Source organism: Engraulis encrasicolus, chromosome 2, assembly GCF_034702125.1.
Source record: "Engraulis encrasicolus isolate BLACKSEA-1 chromosome 2, IST_EnEncr_1.0, whole genome shotgun sequence".
Taxonomy (NCBI): domain Eukaryota; kingdom Metazoa; phylum Chordata; class Actinopteri; order Clupeiformes; family Engraulidae; genus Engraulis; species Engraulis encrasicolus.
In genome coordinates this window covers 14,332,003-14,354,987 of record NC_085858.1, presented here as the reverse complement: position 1 = coordinate 14,354,987, position 22,985 = coordinate 14,332,003, and the positions used below count along the sequence as shown (strand labels likewise).

The 22,985-nt window shown below is 45.1% G+C and overlaps 1 pseudogene and 5 gene segments (V, D, J or C); all 6 read left to right on the top strand.

Moving 5' to 3' along the window:
* The first annotated feature begins 112 nt into the window (after nt 1-112).
* On the top strand, nt 113-3,379 carry LOC134459576 (immunoglobulin heavy variable 3-53-like). The segment is given in 3 exon segments: nt 113-155; nt 263-585; nt 3,368-3,379. Coding segments are annotated over 3 exon segments (378 nt in total).
* Nucleotides 3,380-12,152: 8,773 nt separating this feature from the next.
* LOC134459565 (Ig heavy chain V region PJ14-like) lies at nt 12,153-12,679 on the top strand (annotated as a pseudogene).
* A 1,031-nt stretch (nt 12,680-13,710) lies between these two features.
* Nucleotides 13,711-14,230, top strand: LOC134459558 (Ig heavy chain V region 5A-like). The segment is given in 2 exon segments: nt 13,711-13,778; nt 13,911-14,230. Coding segments are annotated over 2 exon segments (366 nt in total).
* A 3,599-nt stretch (nt 14,231-17,829) lies between these two features.
* LOC134459547 (Ig heavy chain V region 5A-like) lies at nt 17,830-18,186 on the top strand. The segment is given in 1 exon segment: nt 17,830-18,186. A coding segment is annotated over 1 exon segment (357 nt).
* Nucleotides 18,187-19,535: 1,349 nt separating this feature from the next.
* On the top strand, nt 19,536-20,007 carry LOC134459537 (immunoglobulin heavy variable 3-21-like). The segment is given in 2 exon segments: nt 19,536-19,590; nt 19,691-20,007. Coding segments are annotated over 2 exon segments (372 nt in total).
* Nucleotides 20,008-21,767: 1,760 nt separating this feature from the next.
* Nucleotides 21,768-22,258, top strand: LOC134468863 (Ig heavy chain V region 5A-like). The segment is given in 2 exon segments: nt 21,768-21,843; nt 21,951-22,258. Coding segments are annotated over 2 exon segments (351 nt in total).
* The last annotated feature ends 727 nt before the right edge of the window (nt 22,259-22,985 follow it).

Here is a 22,985-nt window from a genome sequence, read left to right as displayed (position 1 = left end):
CAGTTTCACTTCCTGTTTGAAGAATGTTGTGGAGAGTATAACTTCTGTGTGTAGAGATTGAGAGATAGAGCAGTTGATGCCAGATCCTCATCTTCCACACTAACTAACCATCATGTCCCTGTCAGCTCTGCTGCTGTTGCTGGCTGCTACTTCCAGTAAGTGTCTCTGTTGGAGTGGATTTGCACTCAATACTCCAGACTGTGTGTCTGCACTGGCTCATGTGTTAGAGCTGCCATGACGGTAACACGTGTGTTTCCCACAGGTGTCCATTCAGAGACGCTCACTCAGCCAGCTTCAGTGACTCTCCTGCCAGGACAAACACTGATCATCAACTGTAAAGTCTCCTATTCAGTTACTAGCTGGTACACAGCATGGATTCGACAGGCATCAGGGAAAGGTCTGGAGTGGATCAATTTTTTTGGGTATGATGGTAACACAGCACACAAAGAGTCACTGAAGAGCAAGTTCAGTGTCTCCAGAGACACCTCCAGTAACACCATCACCCTGCAAGGACAAAACATGCAGCCTGAAGACACAGCTGTCTATTACTGTGCTCGCTACTCACAGCAGAGACGTGCGGTCAGGGTAGGCAGGGTAGGCAGTGCCTACCCTGGGATAAATGTCTTAAAAATAAAAACTAACACGTGTTTAAAAAAATATTCTTCAGAGTTCACATAGGCCTACACAACAATAACATTGATTCAGCATAAATTATGAGCTGTTTAAAGTACAGTATACACAGGACAACGATCAAAAACCTAAGTAATCGCACGAAGCAAAGCACTCAGGCTTGGGCAGGTTGCCGTGGCAACGCGCAGTCCCGGCTGGTAGCAGAGACAGGCTGAAAGCAGAGCTTTCGAATGCCAGCCAGGCAGCCCGGTAAGGCTCGCTTTTCCTCTGCCTACCCTGCCTTCAATGCTGTCAATGTAAAAGTTTGCGCATGCGTATTAAGTTGTCACATAGCTTGTCAATGGGACTAAAAGCAGAGCCTTTACTCTGTGGCGGGAGTATGTGAGCCAATCACAGCGCCCAAAATGAAAAATTGTTACAATTCAGGTAGTAGCCAATTTCTGCCCTACAGGCAGCTATGATAGCAACAACTAGCAAGGCAAGGCTTGTTCAAATCTCTAGCCGTATCGGAAAGAAAACATGGCAGTCTTTGGCTTTTTGTCTTTATTATTTTAAAAAATGCCGAGAAGTAGCAAGAAAGACGGTTCAAGTGACAGACAGCTGAGCCGTTTGCAATCGCTGCATTGTGGAAATATTCAACATCAGATGGGTAGCAGCTTCAAGTAGTTTGCACTGGGACAAAATGTCTTCATCATGTCAACCACCCCGGGCTTTTAATGGAACTAGCTTGCATGGAAAACACAGCCTAGGCCTACTTGTGATTCTGCTTTAAGGTAAGATTCATCTAATTATTATGCTGCGGGTAGCCTTTTAACATGAACATGCTCAAGTTTTTTCGTGGTGCCTTTTGTTGTCACCGTTTGTCAGGGTGTTGACATTGAAGATTGGTTGTGCGGTGGTGGACATGAATAGACCGTGTGTGTGTTATTATGGACGCGAGATTGTTTTTTGAGCGTACGACATGACTCCATTTCCCTAATTTATTATGATGATGACTACGCAATGCGTGAGTTGTGTGGAGCCTGTTAGCAAGTGCAGCTGCGTTCTTTTGAAGTGCGCGGTGTGCGAGTCGAGATCAACGTGGAACAGGACGATTGACTGGGGATGGTTTCTCGGAGTGCTTCCGCACTCACAAATTGACTTTATTTGAAACACCTTGCACAACCGTAGCTGAAGTGTTTGATAATACTATCACGCACAAGAATGAGTCTCAGAAGTGGTTTCGTTGGTTTACTCGATACTGTCTGAATGCACGGGTCATGTTTGCAAGCAACCCGCCCCCTTGCCTACTTTCCTTCTTGTCTGTGAGTGTTTGATTATCAGCACAAAACGCGGCAGTGAGGCAGGAGCTGTTACCTAGGTTGGTTTATTGCTAAATGTAAATCGTTTCCCCCTCACATGCTATGGTGTGATTCACAGTTGGTGAACTAGACATTTTATCTTCAAAAGTAGGCTACACTGTGCCACCCTCCATCCATGTGAAACGCCCTGGCATTTGCAACAGAATAAACAGAAGAGCAACAAAATCAACTGCTAAAGCCAAAACTTAAAGCTTTCCCCCCAAAATGTTGTAGCTTTCTAAATTATTATTGTAAAATGTAGGCCTACAGGTCCTTAAAGGTGTACAAAGTATGGGTCCTGGAGCTAATTTGGCAATTTGGCAAAACAAATAAGTGTAGCTGGCCTTTTCAAGAAATTGAAATTATGTTTTCACTTATTGTTTCAGATTTAGGTCTACTGACAATGTCCAAATGTCTAAATAGTGTAGCCTATTTACTTATTTAGTTATTAGAGCTGTGGTGGTTAAGCACTGATGGCATCTTATAGCCTACTTTATATTTACAGTATTTAGAGAAACATAGGCCTACTAATTTGTTGCACATTAAAGACCATATCAGCATGTTTATGTGAATAGGCCTATTTGCCTATTCAAACCATACCTTGTGGCATAAGGCCCCCCTCTCTCTCTCACACACACACACACACACACACACACACACACACACACACACACACACACACACACACACACACACACACACACACACACACCACACACACACACACACACACACCACACACACACACACACACACACACACACACACGTTACATTTCAGATCTGCATGAAAGGGGACTATTTGTTCAAAGTTTTTAGTCTTTTGTAAAAGTTTTTAGCTGATAGTTACTCTCCAGATTTGGTTAAAATGCAGGAAATTGCATCTAAGAAATACATTTTTTTCTGGGGGAGGACCGAACCCACCGTTAATATATATATATATATAAATAGATATATATTCTATATTTACTGCCTACCCTACCATACCCTTCACTGCACGTCACTGACGCACAGTGATACAAAACAGCTTCAGACCAGTACAAAAACATACCACACACATTATGTACTGTACAATAACAGACAATATAGCCTACATCTTTAATGATGCAAAATTATATTTTCCACATGTTTTTTTTTACTAAACCATTTACTACACTATGTTTTAAATGCAACAGAAATTCAAAAATGAGTTGTATTGCATTATGTGAATATATGCATATGTAACAGTGGCACGTTTACAGTTAATTAAATTCAACTCAGCTCTTGCACGACTACGCCACCTAGGGTGGGGGAAGACAACCTAGGAGTGAAATTACCCCCCAAATTAGTAAACCAGGACACAGGTTCGGAGCACTCTTAGGCAAGGGTCAAGTTCGTGTTTTATTTCTCTTTTCACAGATAGAATGGTAATACAAATCAATAAAATATACATGTAGGTCATTGCAGTCAGGTAGTTCAAGTGTACAACGTATAGTGGTGATGCATAGGGGACAACTGGTAATACATTACGGAAGACCACCTGGATGAATGGTATAACACAATATTGCACAAATTCCCTATTATCTCACTGGCGAGCAGTAATGTGGAACAAAACCGCCAGTGGCCACATACACACACTACACATACACACGCACGGCACCTGTGCGAGAGAGGAGGGAGGCTACACTCAATCATACGAAACGCCCCAGTATGGGGGGAGACGGGGCAATGGTGTCACTCTTAAAGGGGGGCTAGGCTTAGGCTAACCACTAGCAGCACGGTTGAAAAGGGATAGTTAAAGACTAGGGAAAAGGCCACACAAAATAAACACACACACAATAAAGTACTCACACAAAATAAAAAGAAAACACACATCTACTACTGCTACTAGGCACAGCAAAATAGTAATAGTCACCCAAGTGCACACAGCAATGGAAAAGTGAGGGAATCCACCACCCGAAGACCGGTGCGCTATGGCAACTCCATACCTATCCAGGGAGGAGAGAAGAGAGAGACACTTAATGGCGAGAATGACACGTGCTAATGTATTACACAATCTGCATACACAGTGATGACTAGATGCAACTTAACTTTCGTGTAGCAAGAGAGAGGGGAGAACTACACCGCCGTAGGTTGACGGGAGGGGGGTGTACACTTGTCTCCGGTGCCGTGCCTAGATGACAATCACACACGCACACAGACACACCGAACACACACACGCACACTCAACACACACAGGTAGTAACCAGCCCTGCGCAATGCGCCGCGAGGAGGCTGATGTCCCAAGAAATGGGCCAGAAAACAACAAACCAACACAAATGAAAATAATTAAACCAAACGAAAGTGAGGTCACAGGAAAACTAAACAAATAAACCGTGGGCCCAAAACAGGACGAGCAGGTGGAGCCAGTTCGGAACTGGCGCAGAGTGTGACGGCAACAAAACAGCAACCTCCGAGGAGTGTAGCTAGCAATCCCCAGCGTCAGAGAGGCACCGCTAACCCGATCATAAATCCGTGGTTCGGAACAATCGCAATTTGGACCACACACATCCACTGACTGCAGTCAGATACACAGGGGCCAACCCCTTTGGCTACTCCAAGGCCGGCGTAAGCACCACAAATCAGGCCTGCCACAGGGCACAGATGATGGGGCGACACACCAACCAAAGAGAGGCAACACCGGTGCAGTATAGGCAGCGCGAAGTGAAAGCCAGTTCACAGCAGAGTGCAGTTCCACGCCAAAAGTGGCTGAAGGTACAGAATCTACCGGATAATGATCACGGCTAGCAGCAGCTCACACGCCGGCTGGCACTCCCAAAACAACAGCTGAGAGGAAAGAGGCCCACGTCACGTCCCAGAGCTAAATTTATCAACATAAGAGTCCCTACACTCACAGTTCAGCCAACCGCGGAAAGGGGCCAGGAACCAATTGGAATCAGTCAGGTAGGGGGGGCACAACCCAATCTGTCACATTCCACCCCCCCCATCTTGTGTCGACGCCCCGACGACAGCCGGCATGCGTAAAGAACAGTCAGTCGCCGAAGTGGTTGAACCAGCTTCGGCCCTCGAGGGTGAAGACAGTACTTCAATGGACTGGATGACAGACCTCGGGAGGTGGTGCACATTGGGGTGCTGTCCCGCTGTAGGGCGGGACGTACGCCGCTGAACTGCTGAAGCTATCCCCGAATCAGCATTGCGGTCTACTGCACCGGAAGACGACGTCAAAACTGGGGGGGAAGACCCATGCGCTGGGTGAGCGACAGCGGTTGATGGGTCCTGTTCCACAATATGTGGCGGAGACCCAGATGGTGGAAGGGTACCCATAATCGGTGGAGGGTCCCGAAGCACCAGTACGAGTTGCTCCTCCTCCTGTGGCTGCTCGTCCAGAGGAGCAGCAGAATGCAAAGCCGTGGCCTCCGGCAACGGTGCGCCATAAGCCAAGGGGAACTGTGGCTTCAACTGATCACGATGGACATTACGGGTTTTCTGCAGATTGTGTACCGGTGCGATGGTGTAAACCGCCCCGTTTTCCGTGGGTGCTCGGAGTACCTGGTACGAATCCGAGCTCCAGTGATCTTGGATCTTATGTCGGCCCCTCACACTATGGTCCCTCATGTAGACCAGCTGGCCTTCCCGTAGGGGAACCTCCTGAACCCGACAGTCATGACGGTCCTTCCGTCGATCCGCTGCCGCCACTAGCCGGTCCCGAACCCCTTGAAAGGCCAATCTCAGTCTGGTTTGATGTTCGAGAATCCAGTTCTGAACTGTCCCTGGCACCGGATCGGGGACCCTACCCAAGAGGAAGTCGATAGGGAGGGTGGGTTCTCTTCCAAACATAAGAAAGTACGGAGACTCTCCTGTGGTGGGATGAGGAGTGGTGTTGTAGCAGTACACCACCTGCAGGAGACATGATGCCCAGTCATGTTTCCGAGTGGTGGGTATGGTCCGGAGCAGGTTGTGGAGGGTCCTATTGAACCGCTCACATTGTCCGTTGCCCGCAGGGTGATACGGGGTGGTTCTGGATTTCGCAACACCGTACAGCTAGCAAAGCTGCCGAATAAGACCATTCTCAAAAGACCTCCCTTGGTCAGAATGGATGCGACTTGGCACACCGAACCGATAAAACCACTCATGCAGTAGCACCTGCGCCACGGTTTGTGCACGTTGGTCACGGGTGGGCACAGCTTGGGTGTACTTGCTGAATACGTCGGTGATGACCCGTACGTTTTCCACCCCATTCGATGTTAGCTCCAGCTGGGTGAAATCAATTGCCACAACTTCGTTGGGCCGGGAAGCAAGGAGGTGACCCATGAAGCTGTGAGAAGCCGGACCGGAATCTTTAGCCACCTGGCATCGTTCACATTTCCGACACCATTCCTGGATGTCGGCCAGCAGACCGGGCCAGAAGCAGCGCAGCCGCACCAACTCGAAGGTGCGCTCCACTCCTTGGTGTCCGTGATCTTGATGAAGCTGCTGTAGGGTCTCTGTTTGGAGGGCAGAGGGCAAAAGAACCTGGAGGAATTCTTCTTTTCCATCTGGCCTGAAAACACGACGATATAGGACACCCTCCCGTTCTACCAGGCGAGACCAGTGCTGCACAAAGCCCATCACTCGTTTCGAAGCCACAAGTCTCTCCTTTGGCGTGGGCCGGGTACCCCGCCGCCAAAACACCAGCAAAGACCCCAACGCTGGGTCAGCTTCTTGAAGGGTCCGAATCTCCTGGGCGGACCGTTGTGGGAACACCGACATGGAGCACTGAGTCGCCGGCTCCGATGACAACGCCTGGGCCAGCTGCAAGTCAGTGGGTACGACGGAGCCCGGCAACACATATTCCCCCAAACTGGCTCCAGACATATACTGTCTGGATAGGGCGTCAGCGTTCTTATTGCTGCGGCCCGACCGGTACTTGATCTCAAAGTCGAAGGCGGCCAACTGGGCCGCCCACCAGTGCTCGGTGGCCCCCAACTTGGCGGAATGCAAGTAGCTCAAGGGGTTGTTGTCAGTAAAGACCACGCATCGCTGGCCAAGGAGGTATTCTCTGAACTTCTCAGTCATGGCCCACTTGAGCGCGAGAAATTCTAACTTCATAGAGCTATAATTACTCATGTTGCGCTCAGTGGGCCTCAGACCTCGGCTAGCATAGGCCACCGGACGTACCGCCCCATCCTGTTCTTGGGAGAGAACGGCTCCCAGGCCACAGTGGCTGGCATCGACCTCTAAAATGAAAGGCCTGGAGAAGTCGGCATAAGCCAGGACGGGTGCGGAGACCAGCCTCGCCTTCAGTGCCTCAAAGCTATCTTCGCACTGCCCTGTCCAGGCGGCCCCCAAATCCTGGCCAGCCCTCCGTTTTCCTTTCCCATTAGAGAGGTCGGCGACCAACTTGTGCAGCGGGCCGGCTAGTTTGGAGAAACCCTCCACGAACCTGCGGTAATAACCCGCGAAACCCAAGAAGGACCTCAGCTCCGATACATGACTGGGACGCTTCCGAGGCCATGGCGTCAATCTTTGCTGGATCAGTCGCAACACCTTCGTGGGAGATCACATGCCCAAGATAGTTCACCCGTCTTCGGAAGAGAGCACATTTTTCAAGTTTGGCCTTCAACCCCTCTGTATGAAGACGGGTCAATACTGCCTCCAAACGTTGCAGGTGCTGTTGGATGGAAGACGAGAAGACGATAATGTCGTCCAAATATAGCAGGAGGGACTCGCACTGTCGATCCTCGAACATCCTCTGCATAAGGCGTTGAAAGGTACTCGGAGCATTACAGAGCCCAAAAGGCATCCTGTTCCACTCGAATAACCCGAATGGGGTACAGAATGCCGTTTTGGGCCTGTCCCGCTCCGAGACCGGGACCTGGTTATAGCCGCTAGCCAGGTCCAGGGTGGAGAACCACTGGGCCCCAGCCAGGGCATCCAGGCTCTCCTCAATCCGAGGCAATGGGAAGGAATCCTTGCGTGTCTTGCTATTAAGGAGGCGGTAGTCTACACACATGCGTAGACTCCCGTCTTTCTTCCTAGCCAAGGTTGGTAGGATTACTAACTTTTAAGCAATTAGGTTTTAAAAGGTGACTACGCCAGTCTCGTTAAGGGTGAGACAACCCAGATGTTAAAAATACAATTTTCCCCGACAGGTTCTAGATGACAAGGATGACACAGCTGTTGCACATACAATAGTTTTTATTTTCTTCTGCTTTCAGTCTTATTCGTTTTCAAAATGAGCAGGCAGTTCACTTGAGTCCATATACACAAACAGAGTCTTAACTCTACTGAAGTCAATACAGGTACATATCGTGAAACGGTGACGGCTTAAGTGCGAGAGCACTGAGTAGGCCTAGTACAGGTAATTTACTGAGTGTGTTAACTACACACTGCACTGCGAATGCAAAATAACACTGCAATCAATCAAAACTGTACACACAAAACATAATCAAAATAAACAAAATAAGTCACAGCACACTGAAATGATTCACAGTGAAGAGGTAGCCTATGTTTATCAAATCAGGCCTCTTGGCAGAGAGTTTACTATACCACTCAGGGGATCTACACCTCACCAATAAGTTTACACGATACTGCTACAAATCTCAACCGGCCAGTCCCCAATCACTCATCCCTTGTCTAAGGGGTGGGTGACTGGAGCTGACCGTGTCAGACCGTATGGCTGAAAGACGAAAGCGTCGCGCACCTGCGCAAAGGAACAACAACCTGCCACTACTAAAAGAGCTCGTGGTGGTAAAAGTCAAAATAACAAACACAAACACCGGGAAAAGACGGCGGCGTCCCCCCACCCCAGCCAATTGACAATAATGTGCTCAACCTAGAAAGCACAAGACAGACTGGGTTAATGCCAGGGAAATGCCATTATCAATGAGCAAGGTGTGGCATGAAAGCCACAGGCACAGAGTGACGGTTAATTAGAAATTACCTTCAGTTGCAATTGGGAAGCACTGGACCGAGCTTGGAAGTCTACGGTTGACCCTTGCTTCACCATGCAATGCTGCAGTGAAACAACATCTCGTTAGCCACAGTACAAACATAATTGGCTATCGCCAGGTGCACACAGAAGGGCTTACCTTCGAGCCGGTTAGGCTACATGCGGTAACCTGGCGTCCGCATTTCAGCTGCGCTCTACGCGCTCCAGTGTGGGTCCAACACCCAACACGCCAACATCACCTACTTCACCCAGCGTACAGGGCTTCCCCAAGCGCCAACCGGTACTGAGGTTAGCCACACCTGGCTAACAGACAACATAGTAGGCAATTTATACTAACCGGAAGGGCTCCACCCTCGCCCACACGGGCAGCTGTTTTCAATTACAACATGCACACTAACAGGGGACCTAGTCCAACCTGTTACATTCGCCCCAGCTTTGAATCGGTACCGTCCCGGTGCCGCACTGTAGCTCACCCTATGATGGGGATAGACACACACACGCGCGCGCACACACACACGCACACACACACACATATGCACACACACATATGCACACACACGCACACACCTGCGCGCACACCTAACACATACCCAACACATTTATCAACAACAACATAACCACCACGGCACATATACACACACAAAACAATAAAACGCCGGATGGCGATGGAGTGGCCATGGTCGAGTCCCCAGAGAGCGGCCGGCCTCCGCCCGAGGTGTGGCTATCCAGCCCAGTCCTGGCTGGTCCTCTGGTCGGCTGCTGGGGGGTGCCCCGGCGCTGCTCACTCTCCGATTGGACTGTCGGCGGGGTTCGCACACGACGAGAGACCCGTGGCCCATCACACTCCCGTGCCAGGTGCCCTGGCTGGTGGCACCTCCAGCACTTGATTGGTGACCGTGGAGACCGGGGCCGCGCAACAACCCGTGGCCAGTCGCACTCTCGCTCCAGGTGCCCTGGCTGATGGCACCTCCAGCACGTGAGCGGCGACCGTGGAGACTCTGGCTGCGCGTCGACCCATTGGCTCAGCAGGTCCAGCTGCCGCTGGTTCCGCGCTGCCATCTCCTGTAGCTCCGCCAGTTCAATCATTTTGGGCCCTGGGTGCCCGCCGCGGTGTCGCCCGCCGAGGGGGCAGCCGCCGTCTTTCCCCAGTAAAACAACAAGAAGAAAAAAAAGAAAACCACGAGCTCTAACCAACAGCTGTGCCTCACAGGTCATCCTGCCGACTACGCCAAAATGTAGCAGAGTGGAGGTTGGTAGGATTACTAACTTTTAAGCAATTAGGTTTTAAAAGGTGACTACGCCAGTCTCGTTAAGGGTGAGACAACCCAGATGTTAAAAATACAATTTTCCCCGACAGGTTCTAGATGACAAGGATGACACAGCTGTTGCACATACAATAGTTTTTATTTTCTTCTGCTTTCAGTCTTATTCGTTTTCAAAATGAGCAGGCAGTTCACTTGAGTCCATATACACAAACAGAGTCTTAACTCTACTGAAGTCAATACAGGTACATATCGTGAAACGGTGACGGCTTAAGTGCGAGAGCACTGAGTAGGCCTAGTACAGGTAATTTACTGAGTGTGTTAACTACACACTGCACTGCGAATGCAAAATAACACTGCAATCAATCAAAACTGTACACACAAAACATAATCAAAATAAACAAAATAAGTCACAGCACACTGAAATGATTCACAGTGAAGAGGTAGCCTATGTTTATCAAAACAGGCCTCTTGGCAGAAAGTTTACTATACCACTCAGGGGATCTACACCTCACCAATAAGTTTACACGATACTGCTACAAATCTCAACCGGCCAGTCCCCAATCACTCATCCCTTGTCTAAGGGGTGGGTGACTGGAGCTGACCGTGTCAGACCGTATGGCTGAAAGACGAAAGCGTCGCGCACCTGCGCAAAGGAACAACAACCTGCCACTACTAAAAGAGCTCGTGGTGGTAAAAGTCAAAATAACAAACACAAACACCGGGAAAAGACGGCGGCGTCCCCCCACCCCAGCCAATTGACAATAATGTGCTCAACCTAGAAAGCACAAGACAGACTGGGTTAATGCCAGGGAAATGCCATTATCAATGAGCAAGGTGTGGCATGAAAGCCACAGGCACAGAGTGACGGTTAATTAGAAATTACCTTCAGTTGCAATTGGGAAGCACTGGACCGAGCTTGGAAGTCTACGGTTGACCCTTGCTTCACCATGCAATGCTGCAGTGAAACAACATCTCGTTAGCCACAGTACAAACATAATTGGCTATCGCCAGGTGCACACAGAAGGGCTTACCTTCGAGCCGGTTAGGCTACATGCGGTAACCTGGCGTCCGCATTTCAGCTGCGCTCTACGCGCTCCAGTGTGGGTCCAACACCCAACACGCCAACATCACCTACTTCACCCAGCGTACAGGGCTTCCCCAAGCGCCAACCGGTACTGAGGTTAGCCACACCTGGCTAACAGACAACATAGTAGGCAATTTATACTAACCGGAAGGGCTCCACCCTCGCCCACACGGGCAGCTGTTTTCAATTACAACATGCACACTAACAGGGGACCTAGTCCAACCTGTTACACATATACTGTATGTTGACTTTTGCGCACACCAAAACAAATCAGTGGTAGTCTATGTAGAATGCGGGTATACAGAATATACCCACTTCAAAATTTCAGGGATTTCAGTATACCCACTTAAAATTGATTGATCCATTATTTAGAATAGCACACATATATACAGTATACCCACTTCAAAAAATGCTCAAATATACAGTATACCCACCATAAAAAAGTAGACTACAACAAATAGCCTACATTTAATATATTTGACACCTGACAGCTATCCAAACAGTTCTTTTGATGGTGTTGTATATTTTGATGATTAATAATCATTTTACTTCATCATAATATATAATCAAATAAGAAATTCACAAAAACAACCGCTAATTTAATTGTTGTACTATCCTTCACTCATATCCTGCCCTGTACTCAATGCCACTATTCCCTTTCTCATATTAAGCTGCCTCCTGGAGCTTTTCATTATATATTTCTATCAGTTTGATAGTAATTTTTTTGAAAGCGTTGGTATTTTTTTTAGTCAATGGACAAACCTCTCTTACACTTGATTCTCACATCCGTCTCCTTGTCTCCCCCTCCCCCACGTCCCTCCCCCTGATGTGAAGATATTAATCTGCTTGTGGACCTTCAGCTCCTCAGAAGCTCCTGGACTTCTGCAGATCTCAGAAGAGCAGCTCAGCCTCCACCAAGTCACCATGACCACCACCTCTCTACTGATGCTGCTGCTGCTGGCAGCTACTTGCTGTAAGTAGGCCTAAATAAGATTCTTAAATGGAGTGTATGCACAATAATGTTAGTGTGTTTCAATATTTTCTCCCCTTCTTCTAACCATCTCTGTTTCACAGGTGCACAGGACATTGAGCTCACCCAGCCAAGTAACCTGGTGGTGACTCCTGGCCAGTCTGTCTCCATCTCCTGTAAGGTCTCAGGGTTCTCCATTAGCAGCTATTGTCCTCGCTGGATACGCCATCCAGCAGGGAAACCCATGGAGTATATTGGTTACGTTTGTTCTTCAAGCAGCCATGTCATAGACTCATTAAAGAGCAAGATCAGCTTCACTGCAGACAGCAGCAGCAACACTGTGTTTCTGAAAGGCCAGAATATGCAGCCTGAGGACACAGCTGTGTATTACTGCGCTCGACAGCCACAGTGATACAAACATGTTGCTTCCCCATACAAAAACCTCCCTTGTCGCAACCTAAATGCCCTGCACAGGCCGTGACAATTTCCTACAACATATTACAAAGAAGAAATTGTAAAAGAAGTTCAATGTTGAAGTGAGAAATTAAAGCTGTATGCACATATACTGTTGGGTTTAAATATGTATCATACAACAATACAATACGATTCATATCAAATAATCTGATGTGTTTAGAAAAGCAAATGAAACAGGTAAAAAATTAGTAGAGGGAAACATATGGACAGGGACTATACATATATTAATTATGACAAGTTGTTGATTCAGAGTCACACAAATAAACATCTAATGTACAGTAAGTACAGTGTTGATCTGCTGGTCTTTAGAACATGAAGTTCTAAACATACACTAGTGTGAATGGCCTGCTTGAGATTCATCATAAAAACCAGCAGGGGGCAGTGTTTACCATCAAATCAGATACTGGATCACTCTGGTACTTTCAGTATGGAAAATAGCAGTATGGAACCGTGTATTTGTAGAAGCTTTTTATTCCATTTGTGAAAATAAATGAGAAAGTGCACATTTGACATCTTTGTGTCACCGCTGTATGACTGTTTGAACTGAACCAAGACTGGTTATGTCAAGTCTGACACTGTTACTGAGCCACTCCAAACATTGGACGCCACGGTACTGGGACAATTAACTGAATCTCTCTAAGATGACATACGATCATTGCTACCTCACATGTCATTGCTATTTTACATGATAAGCCTTGCCTCTTTGACTCATATCAAATCATGTGTTCAGCTTTGGCTGTGAGTTTTTGGCCTTTACTTCGCTTTGTTGTTACTCTAGGCACCATGAATTCACTTTGCAACACCCAGTCACATCATCAAATTATGTACAAAAAGCGAGGTAGTGGGGAATTACTAGGCCACACTTTCAATTTTCAACTTTAAAGACAGCCCTTGAATGCCTTCTGACCTGTCCATCCAGGGTGCTTGCTGTAGGCAAATGAACATCCCTCCTCCTCTTTCTCTTGCTCCTCCTCCCCTTTGTCTTCCTGTATATACACCATGTCTCTGTTCTGAATGACAATATCAGGAGCAGTGCAGCGATTCAGGACCAGATCACACCATGATGCTGACACATCTGCTAGGCCTACTGCTAATAGCAGCACACAGTGAGTCCTCCAATGCATAAGATGTGACAAGATATGGATGGAGTCCACCTTTCAAACATTGTCTGACTGTCACAAACCAATTTGGTTTGAAATGTTTCTCATTTTTTTCCATTCTTAATTCTCCTTTTCCAGGTGTGAGGAGTGATGTTGTTCTTACTCAGCCGAGCTCAATGGTGACTCAGCCTGGGCAGACTCTACGCCTCTCCTGTAATGTGGCTGGATATGAACTGACTAGTGGTTGCTGTTGTACGAGTTGGATAAGGCAGCCTGCAGGGAAAGCACTGGAGTGGATTGGCTATATCTGCAATAGTGGGAACACGTATTACAGTGATAAACTGAAAAACAAGTTCAGCATCTCCAGAGACACCTCCAGCAGCACAGTGACTCTACAGGGCCAGAATATGCAGCCTGAGGACACAGCTGTGTATTACTGCACTCGGTATCCACAATGATATAAACATGCTGCCTCCCCATACAAAAACCTCCCTGTGATCAACTCGACTGCTTTGCCAGTCAAAAAATACTTTAGCCTCTTACTGCAGATGGGGACACCGGCAGGCCTATTCACTATTTGCTGAAAATACCCAACTACATCATATAACATTGTACTGCTGGACTGTACCGAGAGCCCGTAACAGATTAAGAAATAGCCATTGCCGTTTTGGTGACAGTAAGGTTCTGTGCTAAGGGGTTAAGATGGAATATAGGCCACATTCAAATGTTATTTTGGATGAGGTGTATTGTTACAAAACAAATACACCTTAAACATTTCTTTTTTTTAAGTAAAGCAGTAAGAGGACTTAGCCTATATCTCTACAGTGTTAGGTTGGCACAAATAAGATCATTAATTAGGTGTCATGCCTCAGTGTGTCAATACTGTGAAATTCAATATTTGTCCTTCTGTCCTTTCCTGCGTCCTCCAGCCTCTTAATCAGAGAGAGTAGAGAGAGATATACTTAAATAATCTCTGTCTTAATGCAAGGCTCACGGTTATGGATGAGGGAAAAAAAATCAATATGTCCTTCAATAGGTTTCATTCAATGTAATGTTCTCATTTGCAATTAGAATTTGCAATTTGAATGGGAGATGACAGCCCCCGAAATGTCCCTCTGTAACTGTGACAGCGGGAAACTTCATTGGTTTCTCAATGGAGGTGGGGCGACAGGCCACAGGAGAGGACGGCAGGACAAAGACTGGCTTTCATTTATACTGACATCATAACATCATCCGAATGCCCTGCTATTTTACAAGTGTGCAGATGATTGGTCATGAAACTATTGGTCCGTTCAAGGCCAATGTCAGTGTGACTCCTGATTGGAGAACAAACACAAGGGTTCAGATGACACCACTGCGCAGCCCCTTCTACTCATTTAACCCTCCTGTTATCCTTGGGGTCTATTTGACCCCTTTCAATGTTTAACACCTGAAAAAGACATGAAGTACATATTTCTTCCTCCTCATCTTTGATGACTTTTCCTAAATAGATGGGATAAATGTGAAAAAAGTGAAATTTCAACAAAAATGTTTTTCCTAAGTGCTGTACACATTTTGGTTACATCCGTGTTCCTTGGGGTCAATTTGACCCCAATTGTTTCAAGTGTATAAAACATAAATGGAACATCCATATTTTGCAAATAAATGTTAAAATATGTTTAGATAACGTGAAATACATGAAAAGAAGCTATTTGGCCATGTTTCTTCTGAACATTTTGCTTTTGTTTGGCCCCTGATAACTAAATAATACTAATGACATGGGGGAGGCCTAAAACTAATTCACGATAACATTTTGGGCAGTGGTGGCTACTACACCATTGACATTTTGACAAAATCCACCAACTGAACCTTGTTGCACCTCTAGTACCATCATGACACACACCACAACAACCCCCCTACCCCCCCCCCCCCCCCCCCCCCCCCCCCCCCCCCCCCCCCCCCCCCCCCCCCCCCCCCCCCCCCCCCCCCCCCNCCCCAGCCCTGTACCCTTTTGCACCCTCCCACTACACACACTAGCATAAGATGGATCACATATAGTCAGCATTGCTGTGCATGTTGTTCTGAGCCCAGCATACATAATTATAAGTGATGGTATATTTGAAGAGAAGCTTTATGATTGTGATCCAAATATTGAAATGGACTGTTCTGATGGTGACAAGCCGTTGTACTTCTTTAGATGGATGCGATCTCAAGGTTGGTTGCTATGTTGAGAGATATAATGGTGCTATTCTTCTCCTCTATTCAGTATGGTGTTCCAAATTGACATAGTTGTCTGCAGCATTGGTTATAAACTGCTGCTACCTGACATAGAGAAGGCAGGAACAGCAACAGCTGTAACGTTTGTAAAGGACATACACATTGACGTCCATACCACAAGTTCTCCAGTGGGCATACATAGTGAATAGAAGTAAACATACAAGTTGCTAGCCCTGTTCCTTCAAACATTACCCCACTACCATGAACATGTAATATGTCTACAAGGAGCACATGCTCATTTTTGCTTATGCCTTTTTTATGTTCCTCATGCTTTTTTCCTTATGTGCACACTAATTCAAGTGTAGAAATAATGTAGAAAATAATGCTTTTCTATGATGTTCCTGAAACTCTTGGTTGGCAATGTATCCATGTTCTTACCTAACTATTATACTTCAAACATTCAAGGAAAATGAATGTTGGACTTAAAAACCTTCTGAATGTTTGGGAAAACGTCTATTTCTTTCCGGCCTCAAATTGACAGATACGGTAATAGATAGATAATATCCTTGATAATCAAATTTGTTTTTTCCTTTTTAATGTTATAAGTAATAGAAATTCATATTTAGGGAGTATATGGAGCCACTAAAATTTCAATGATATGTGCCCATGTGTTTTTAGACCAATTAATGTCATTTTATTGCTATTTTGTCTAATTTTCGCCTAGTCATGGATTAAGTTTTTTTGGTGTGTGGGCTATGTGTGGGGGTGCTAGGATATATTTAAAGGACTTTTCATGTCACCAACAGATCAATAATACATATCTGACACATAAACATCTGCCAAAGTGTTGTTTTCTACTGATTTTGTAGACATTTAAGTGGTTGGGGTCAAATTGACCCCAAGGATCACGGATGTTCCAAAATTTGAGGGTAACAGGAGGGTTAACTGTTCAAATCAGTTTACATTTATAACCTTCATAATCCTGTGTTTAACCGGATCACACCGCACTCTCGATGAAAAGGTGCCAAACATAGACAAAAACTGTGTAAAATTGAAAGAAAAATGTCTACAGACTGAAATTCCCTGAGCCCTGAGGAAGGTCAGTAGACCGAAAGCTTGGCCTCTTATTAAAAAGAACACAAAGGGGATTTAAGTGTGCAGACATTCTTCTTTCAATAACCTTCATAATCCTAAATCGAAGTAGGCCTACTAGTTTGCTGTCGAATCTAGTTTCAACAAAAATACTAATCTATCTTCAGCAAAGACGTGACAGCACACTTCTGCCACCCACCCTTAGTAGACAATGATAAAAGTGCTCATCTTTACTGATCAAATATTTCTACATCTGTTTTAATAAATATTATAACATTTTCATCCAGGGTCTGTTTGGTAAATCACTTCCTGTACCATAAAAAGCTCCAACAATATCAATTATTTATTTAAAATATTGAGATTCACATTTTCACCAATACAAAGAACACACACTGTTAATATGCTGGCAGTCACCCCGATAAAAAGTGCACACCTTTACAGATTAAATATTTCTGCACATCTGATTTGAATAAATATGACAGCACTTGCCTATGACAAACATCTGGGCTTTTTTTTGCATTATTCTCTGTATCATAACATGTTCCAGTAATAATCAGTAATTAACTTCAAACATCTCCATGACCTCCTCCTGACTACTTACATAGGGGATGTAAAAGCAGCAGGAGCTGTGAATGCAAAGGTGTCAACCTGCAGCTATAAATGCTGAGAGTCTTCAGCTTCCCCATCAGATCATGGAGCACACTGGAGCCATGTCACCCACATCATCCTCAACACAAACCTGTCTGCTCCTGATCCTGTTCATCAACACATGTGGGACTTTCTGATCTTTATTTTGTCAGGGGTAGACTGTGTTGAGTACAGCCAGCCCAGCTCTGTAACCATCAGGCCAGGAGAGTCTTTGAGTGTCACCTGCAAAGTAACTGGAGGCTCCATTACTGACAGTAGCAAAAACTGGTGCATCTCCTGGATACGACAGCCATCAGCAGGGAAAGGCCTGGAGTGGATCAATCGCATCTGTTTTAATGCAGATATGTACTATAAAGATTCACTGAAGAGCAAGTTCAGTGTCTCCAGAGACACCTCCAGTAACACCATCATCCTGCAAGGACAAAACATGCAGCCTGAAGACACAGCTGTCTATTACTGCGCTTGCTACTCACAGTGATACAAAACAGCTTCAGACTAGTACAAAAACTTAAGGAGCACAGTTATCAGCATATATGGGATACCCCCAAATGAAATGCGGTCACTCTGCAGAGATTGACAAGTGAGCAGAAGCGTTTTCGAGGCAACTCATCCCTTCAAAGTAGTCTAGTCAAGATACTCTAAACTTGATATCACAAAATCCTTGTCATACAAATGAAAAACGTGTTATTTCAGTTATAAAGTAGTCATCAATTAGTCACATTAATATTCTACAATTAAGAGCATGTGCATATGTGTAAATACTATTCTAAAAACTTTGTATAGGAGCTGGAGCGTATTGATGATGTAATTGACTTTGCAGTGTATTTTTAACAGCAAGAAGACCACTATAGTTCCCTCCTTGGCCAGCAGGGAGCAATGTGGCACCACAATATTCAGCATCTCTGGATAAGACAGTGGTTCTCAAACTTTTTCCATCATTCCCCCCTTCAGAGGGTCTGAATGCTTTCGAGCCCCCCCAGTAACAGCAGTACTCGTGCAGACTGATTTTGCGATCGCTGCGCAAAATCAAAGGAAAGGTGACTGGTGAGATTAAGCAAAGAGGGACTGCAGTCGAATGCAGATGTGTGTTCATCAATAATATAATGTTGGTGAGGGCTTTAAAATTATTGACTTATTGGCGAGACAAGAAATAATTTCCTTGGGGCAAAAAAGCCCAAATCAGATGTCACACGCCCCCCCTGAGATACCTCTGCGCCCCCCAGGGGGTCTTACGCCCCACTTTGAGAAACACTGGGATGAGAGGTTAGATAATGAGTTGCACCCCTTATCTCTCTTATCTGAAGGTTTTTGCTCTCATCCACAACACATCTACGCATGTTAACCTGTTAGATCATGGATCTTTGTGTTTAGGCATCAATCACACAACCCCAATTATAAGCTCTGACAAATGACACCTTTTGTTATTACTCAAGTATTCTTTTAGATTTTTTATTTTGTAATATCAAGGCCCTATCTAAGTAGGCCTCTATGTACTTAGTTTTAATTGTGGTGTACGCATATTTCCCCATATCAGCATTTTGCACAGTTCTTTCAATCATTAGTTCATTATTTGTTAAAGGTATTTTAAGAACATGAATAAACACAAACACTGAATGAATTTAATTTAATTTAATTTAATTTAATTTAATTTAATTTAATTTAATTTAATTTAATTTAATTTAATTTAATTTAATTTAAAATGCCGTTTATAACACCAGTGATCCCTTTGACCAAATGGGAGTGGCCTATGCAAAATGCAACAGGTCTTTAGTTATATTTGTGTGTGTGTATGACTGAGAAAGCTGATTGTAGTGATATCCTGATAGCATGAACCAACCAGCTATGGGTCTGAGACTACTATTAGTGGTTTTATGTCTAACAGGTAAACTCACCCTCCATCCCAGCTTCTCTCTGCTTGTTGGGAGTGGACGACTGATTTAACCAACTGATGAAATAATGTGTCTCTGTCTATTTTGTTGTAGGTGTGGAGTGTCAGACATTGACTGAGTCTGAGCCAGTGGTCATCAGTCCTGGAGGATCTCACAAACTGACCTGCACAGCATCTGGGTTCACATTTAGCGGTTATCCCATGAACTGGATCAGACAGGCTCCTGGGAAAGGACTGGAGTGGATTGCCTACATTGGCACTAGCAGCTACCCGATCTACTACTCCCAGTCAGTCCAGGGCAGGTTCACCATCTCCAGAGATGATTCCAGCAGCAAGCTGTATCTGCAGATGAACAGTCTGAGGACTGAGGACACGGCTGTCTATTACTGTGCTCGCCGGGACTCACAGTGAGTGAGGGCAGTTAGCAGGCTGTACAAAAACACTTCCCCATTCAAAACGTTTGTCATTCTCAACTAGCAGAAACAACTCTTGACTTGTCTGTTTGAATAAATAGCAAATGGAAAATATCATTGATCAGTGCAACAGAGTAACTATACTTCAGAAAAATATTATTACAACATTACAAATATTACAATATTACAAAATATTTCAGAATTTTTATTACGACATAGTACACATTAAAGAGATCTAATGAGTAATGGGATAGGCTCATCTCAGTTTAACTATATCCCAAGAAATGTTAATTCAAAATGTATCTATGGTGAATATGATCAATATTATTTTCTTCTAGTTTTAAAAATGTTAATATTTTTTGTACCTACTCCAAGTCATGTTCATTGTAAAAAACAAAATAAAAAAAAAACTTGGTGATGATTACACATTTGGCCTGATAAAATAAAGTTCCATCCATGCATTTTAATCTTTCAAACATGTTTACACATTTCTGGTGCCGTCCTAATGCATTGTTTTTATTTTAAAATAAATGTATCTATCATTGCTCATTTCGTAGTCCCCACTCCAAAAAGGATTGCTAATACGACCGTATGCAAATGAAATGTCCTGATATGTCCTCCTGTAGCATACATGTTGAACACTCCCACCCAAAGAGGTCAGTCTACAGCTGTGTGTGTATGTCTGAGAAGACACTAGACTTACAGTATACGACCATGAGCTCCCCTCTGACCATCCTGCTTCTGCTCTGTGTGTAAGTGTGGCCAGTCCCCTGGAGCCCTGCAGCAGCACTCCACTAGCATCTCATACTCCTGTGAACTGATACTGCCTTTATACTGTGTGCTTTACATGTTAGCAATTGGTTTGTTTTTGTGAAAAACATTAATATGCGTATTGCACATTGAACGGCATCTGTCTGAATGAATAGAAAGTTTGCCTTGAGCCTCATCTTGCACACGGAACATATATCTGTGCTTACATTTGAATGTCTTTGTCTTTGTCAGTGCTGCAGTCTTCAATGAGTTCCATTGTAGCCACAGTGATGCTGCAGTGCCATCTGTCTTCCACATGAGGGCAGTGCAATTATAGGATTTAACGGACCTCAATGTAATACACCAAATAATTCAGTACGATTCATTGGAATATCATAGCATTAACTTTACTATTACATTGTGTTTTTACTTGTAAACTTCATCAAAAACTATGTGATCATATAATGCCAAAAAATTCAGTTCAAATTCATACACACACTGTAACACTTTCACTAGACTCTCTAAAACACATCTGTGTGTGTCTGGCTGTAAAGGTAGGCCTACACATCATAATATAAAAATAGTATAATACCCTATGAAAATCCTGTAATCAGATGCTATCTTGACAACACTTTTGCAAGATATTGAATTAAACCTCTGTTGTCAATGACATCATCATGAGGCCACAAGCACAAGGGAGGACAGGAGTTCGGAGAATGGAAAGACCCCGTTGTTTTTGTTCTATTGCCATGCTATTGAAATAATAACATGCAGTTAGTGGGTTGGGGGCGGGGCGTCGGAGGGGGCGCTGCCCAGGGTGCCAATCATTGTAGGGTCGCCACTCTAAAGGGCCGTTGGAGTTGTATTGACAGGAAGCCCCACTTCTCATAACCACAATCCCATGTAAATATCTGCATGTAAATTCAGCTAGTTTCACTTCCTGTTTGAAGAGAGCTGTGGAGTGTATAACTTGTGTGTCCAGAGTGAAGAGCAGAGCAGCAGTTGATGCCAGATCCTCATCTTCCACACTAACTAACCATCATGTCCCTGTCAGCTCTGCTGCTGTTGCTGGCTGCTACTTCCAGTAAGTGTCTCTGTTGGAGTGGATTTGCACTCAACACTCCAGACTGTGTGTCTGCACTGGCTCATGTGTTAGAGCTGCCATGACAGTAACAGGTGTGTTTTCCACAGGTGTCCATTCAGAGACGCTCACTCAGCCAGCTTCAGTGACTCTCCAGCCAGGACAAACACTGACCATCAGCTGTAAAGTCTCCTACTCAGTTACTAGCTATGGCACAGCTTGGAACCGACAGCCATCAGAGAAAGGCCTGGAGTGGATCAATCTTATCTGGGATGGTGGTAGCATATACCACAAAGATTCACTGAAGAGCAAGTTCAGTATCTCCAGAGACACCTCCAGTAACACCATCACCCTGCAAGGACAAAACATGCAGCCTGAAGACACAGCTGTCTATTACTGTGCTCGACTGCCACAGTGATACAAAACAGCTTCAGACCAGTACAAAAACATACCACACACATTATGTAGAGCAGGGGTGCTCAACTAGAAACTGAAAAGGTCCACTCGCCAAATTTTGTATGTTTCCAGGGTCCAAAAAAGTCGCTACGGACCCGATGCAGAAAATAGCCTCACTCGCTGGCCGCACTGGCCTCTTGCTCACTGAGTTGTCATAGTGATGATACTTTTATTTATCAGAAGACTGGCTTCGCAGAAATACACCTATAGATCGCATGGCAGCGAAATCTCATGTATAATTTATATATATATATATATATACAGATGGATTTTGTCTTGGTCCGGATGACATTGCGTTTGGGTCCGCATCCGGACCTGGGTCCACCAGTTGAGCACCCCTGATGTACAGTAACAGACAATGTTACATCTTGAAGTAGAAGCACTCAGAGAGCGCAGACCTCCGCCAAGGAAGCTGCTTGATAGAATATTTGACAGTGTTACACCCTAAGTCTTTCTGCCTTCTTTTTGTGGATTCCCCGCAATTCAAATTCTAGTCACTAGGGCGTCTACATAGGCCAGCAATGGTGAAGAATCTTTTAAAAAATCCTGGTTCCGGTTCGTGATCCAGATCACCACCAGAATTGAATCACTTGTTCCTTGGGCCATTACTAACAACTCCTCAAAGTTTCGTCCAAATCAGTTGGTTAGTTTTTGAGTTATCCTGCTGACAGAATCTTTTAAAAAGTCCT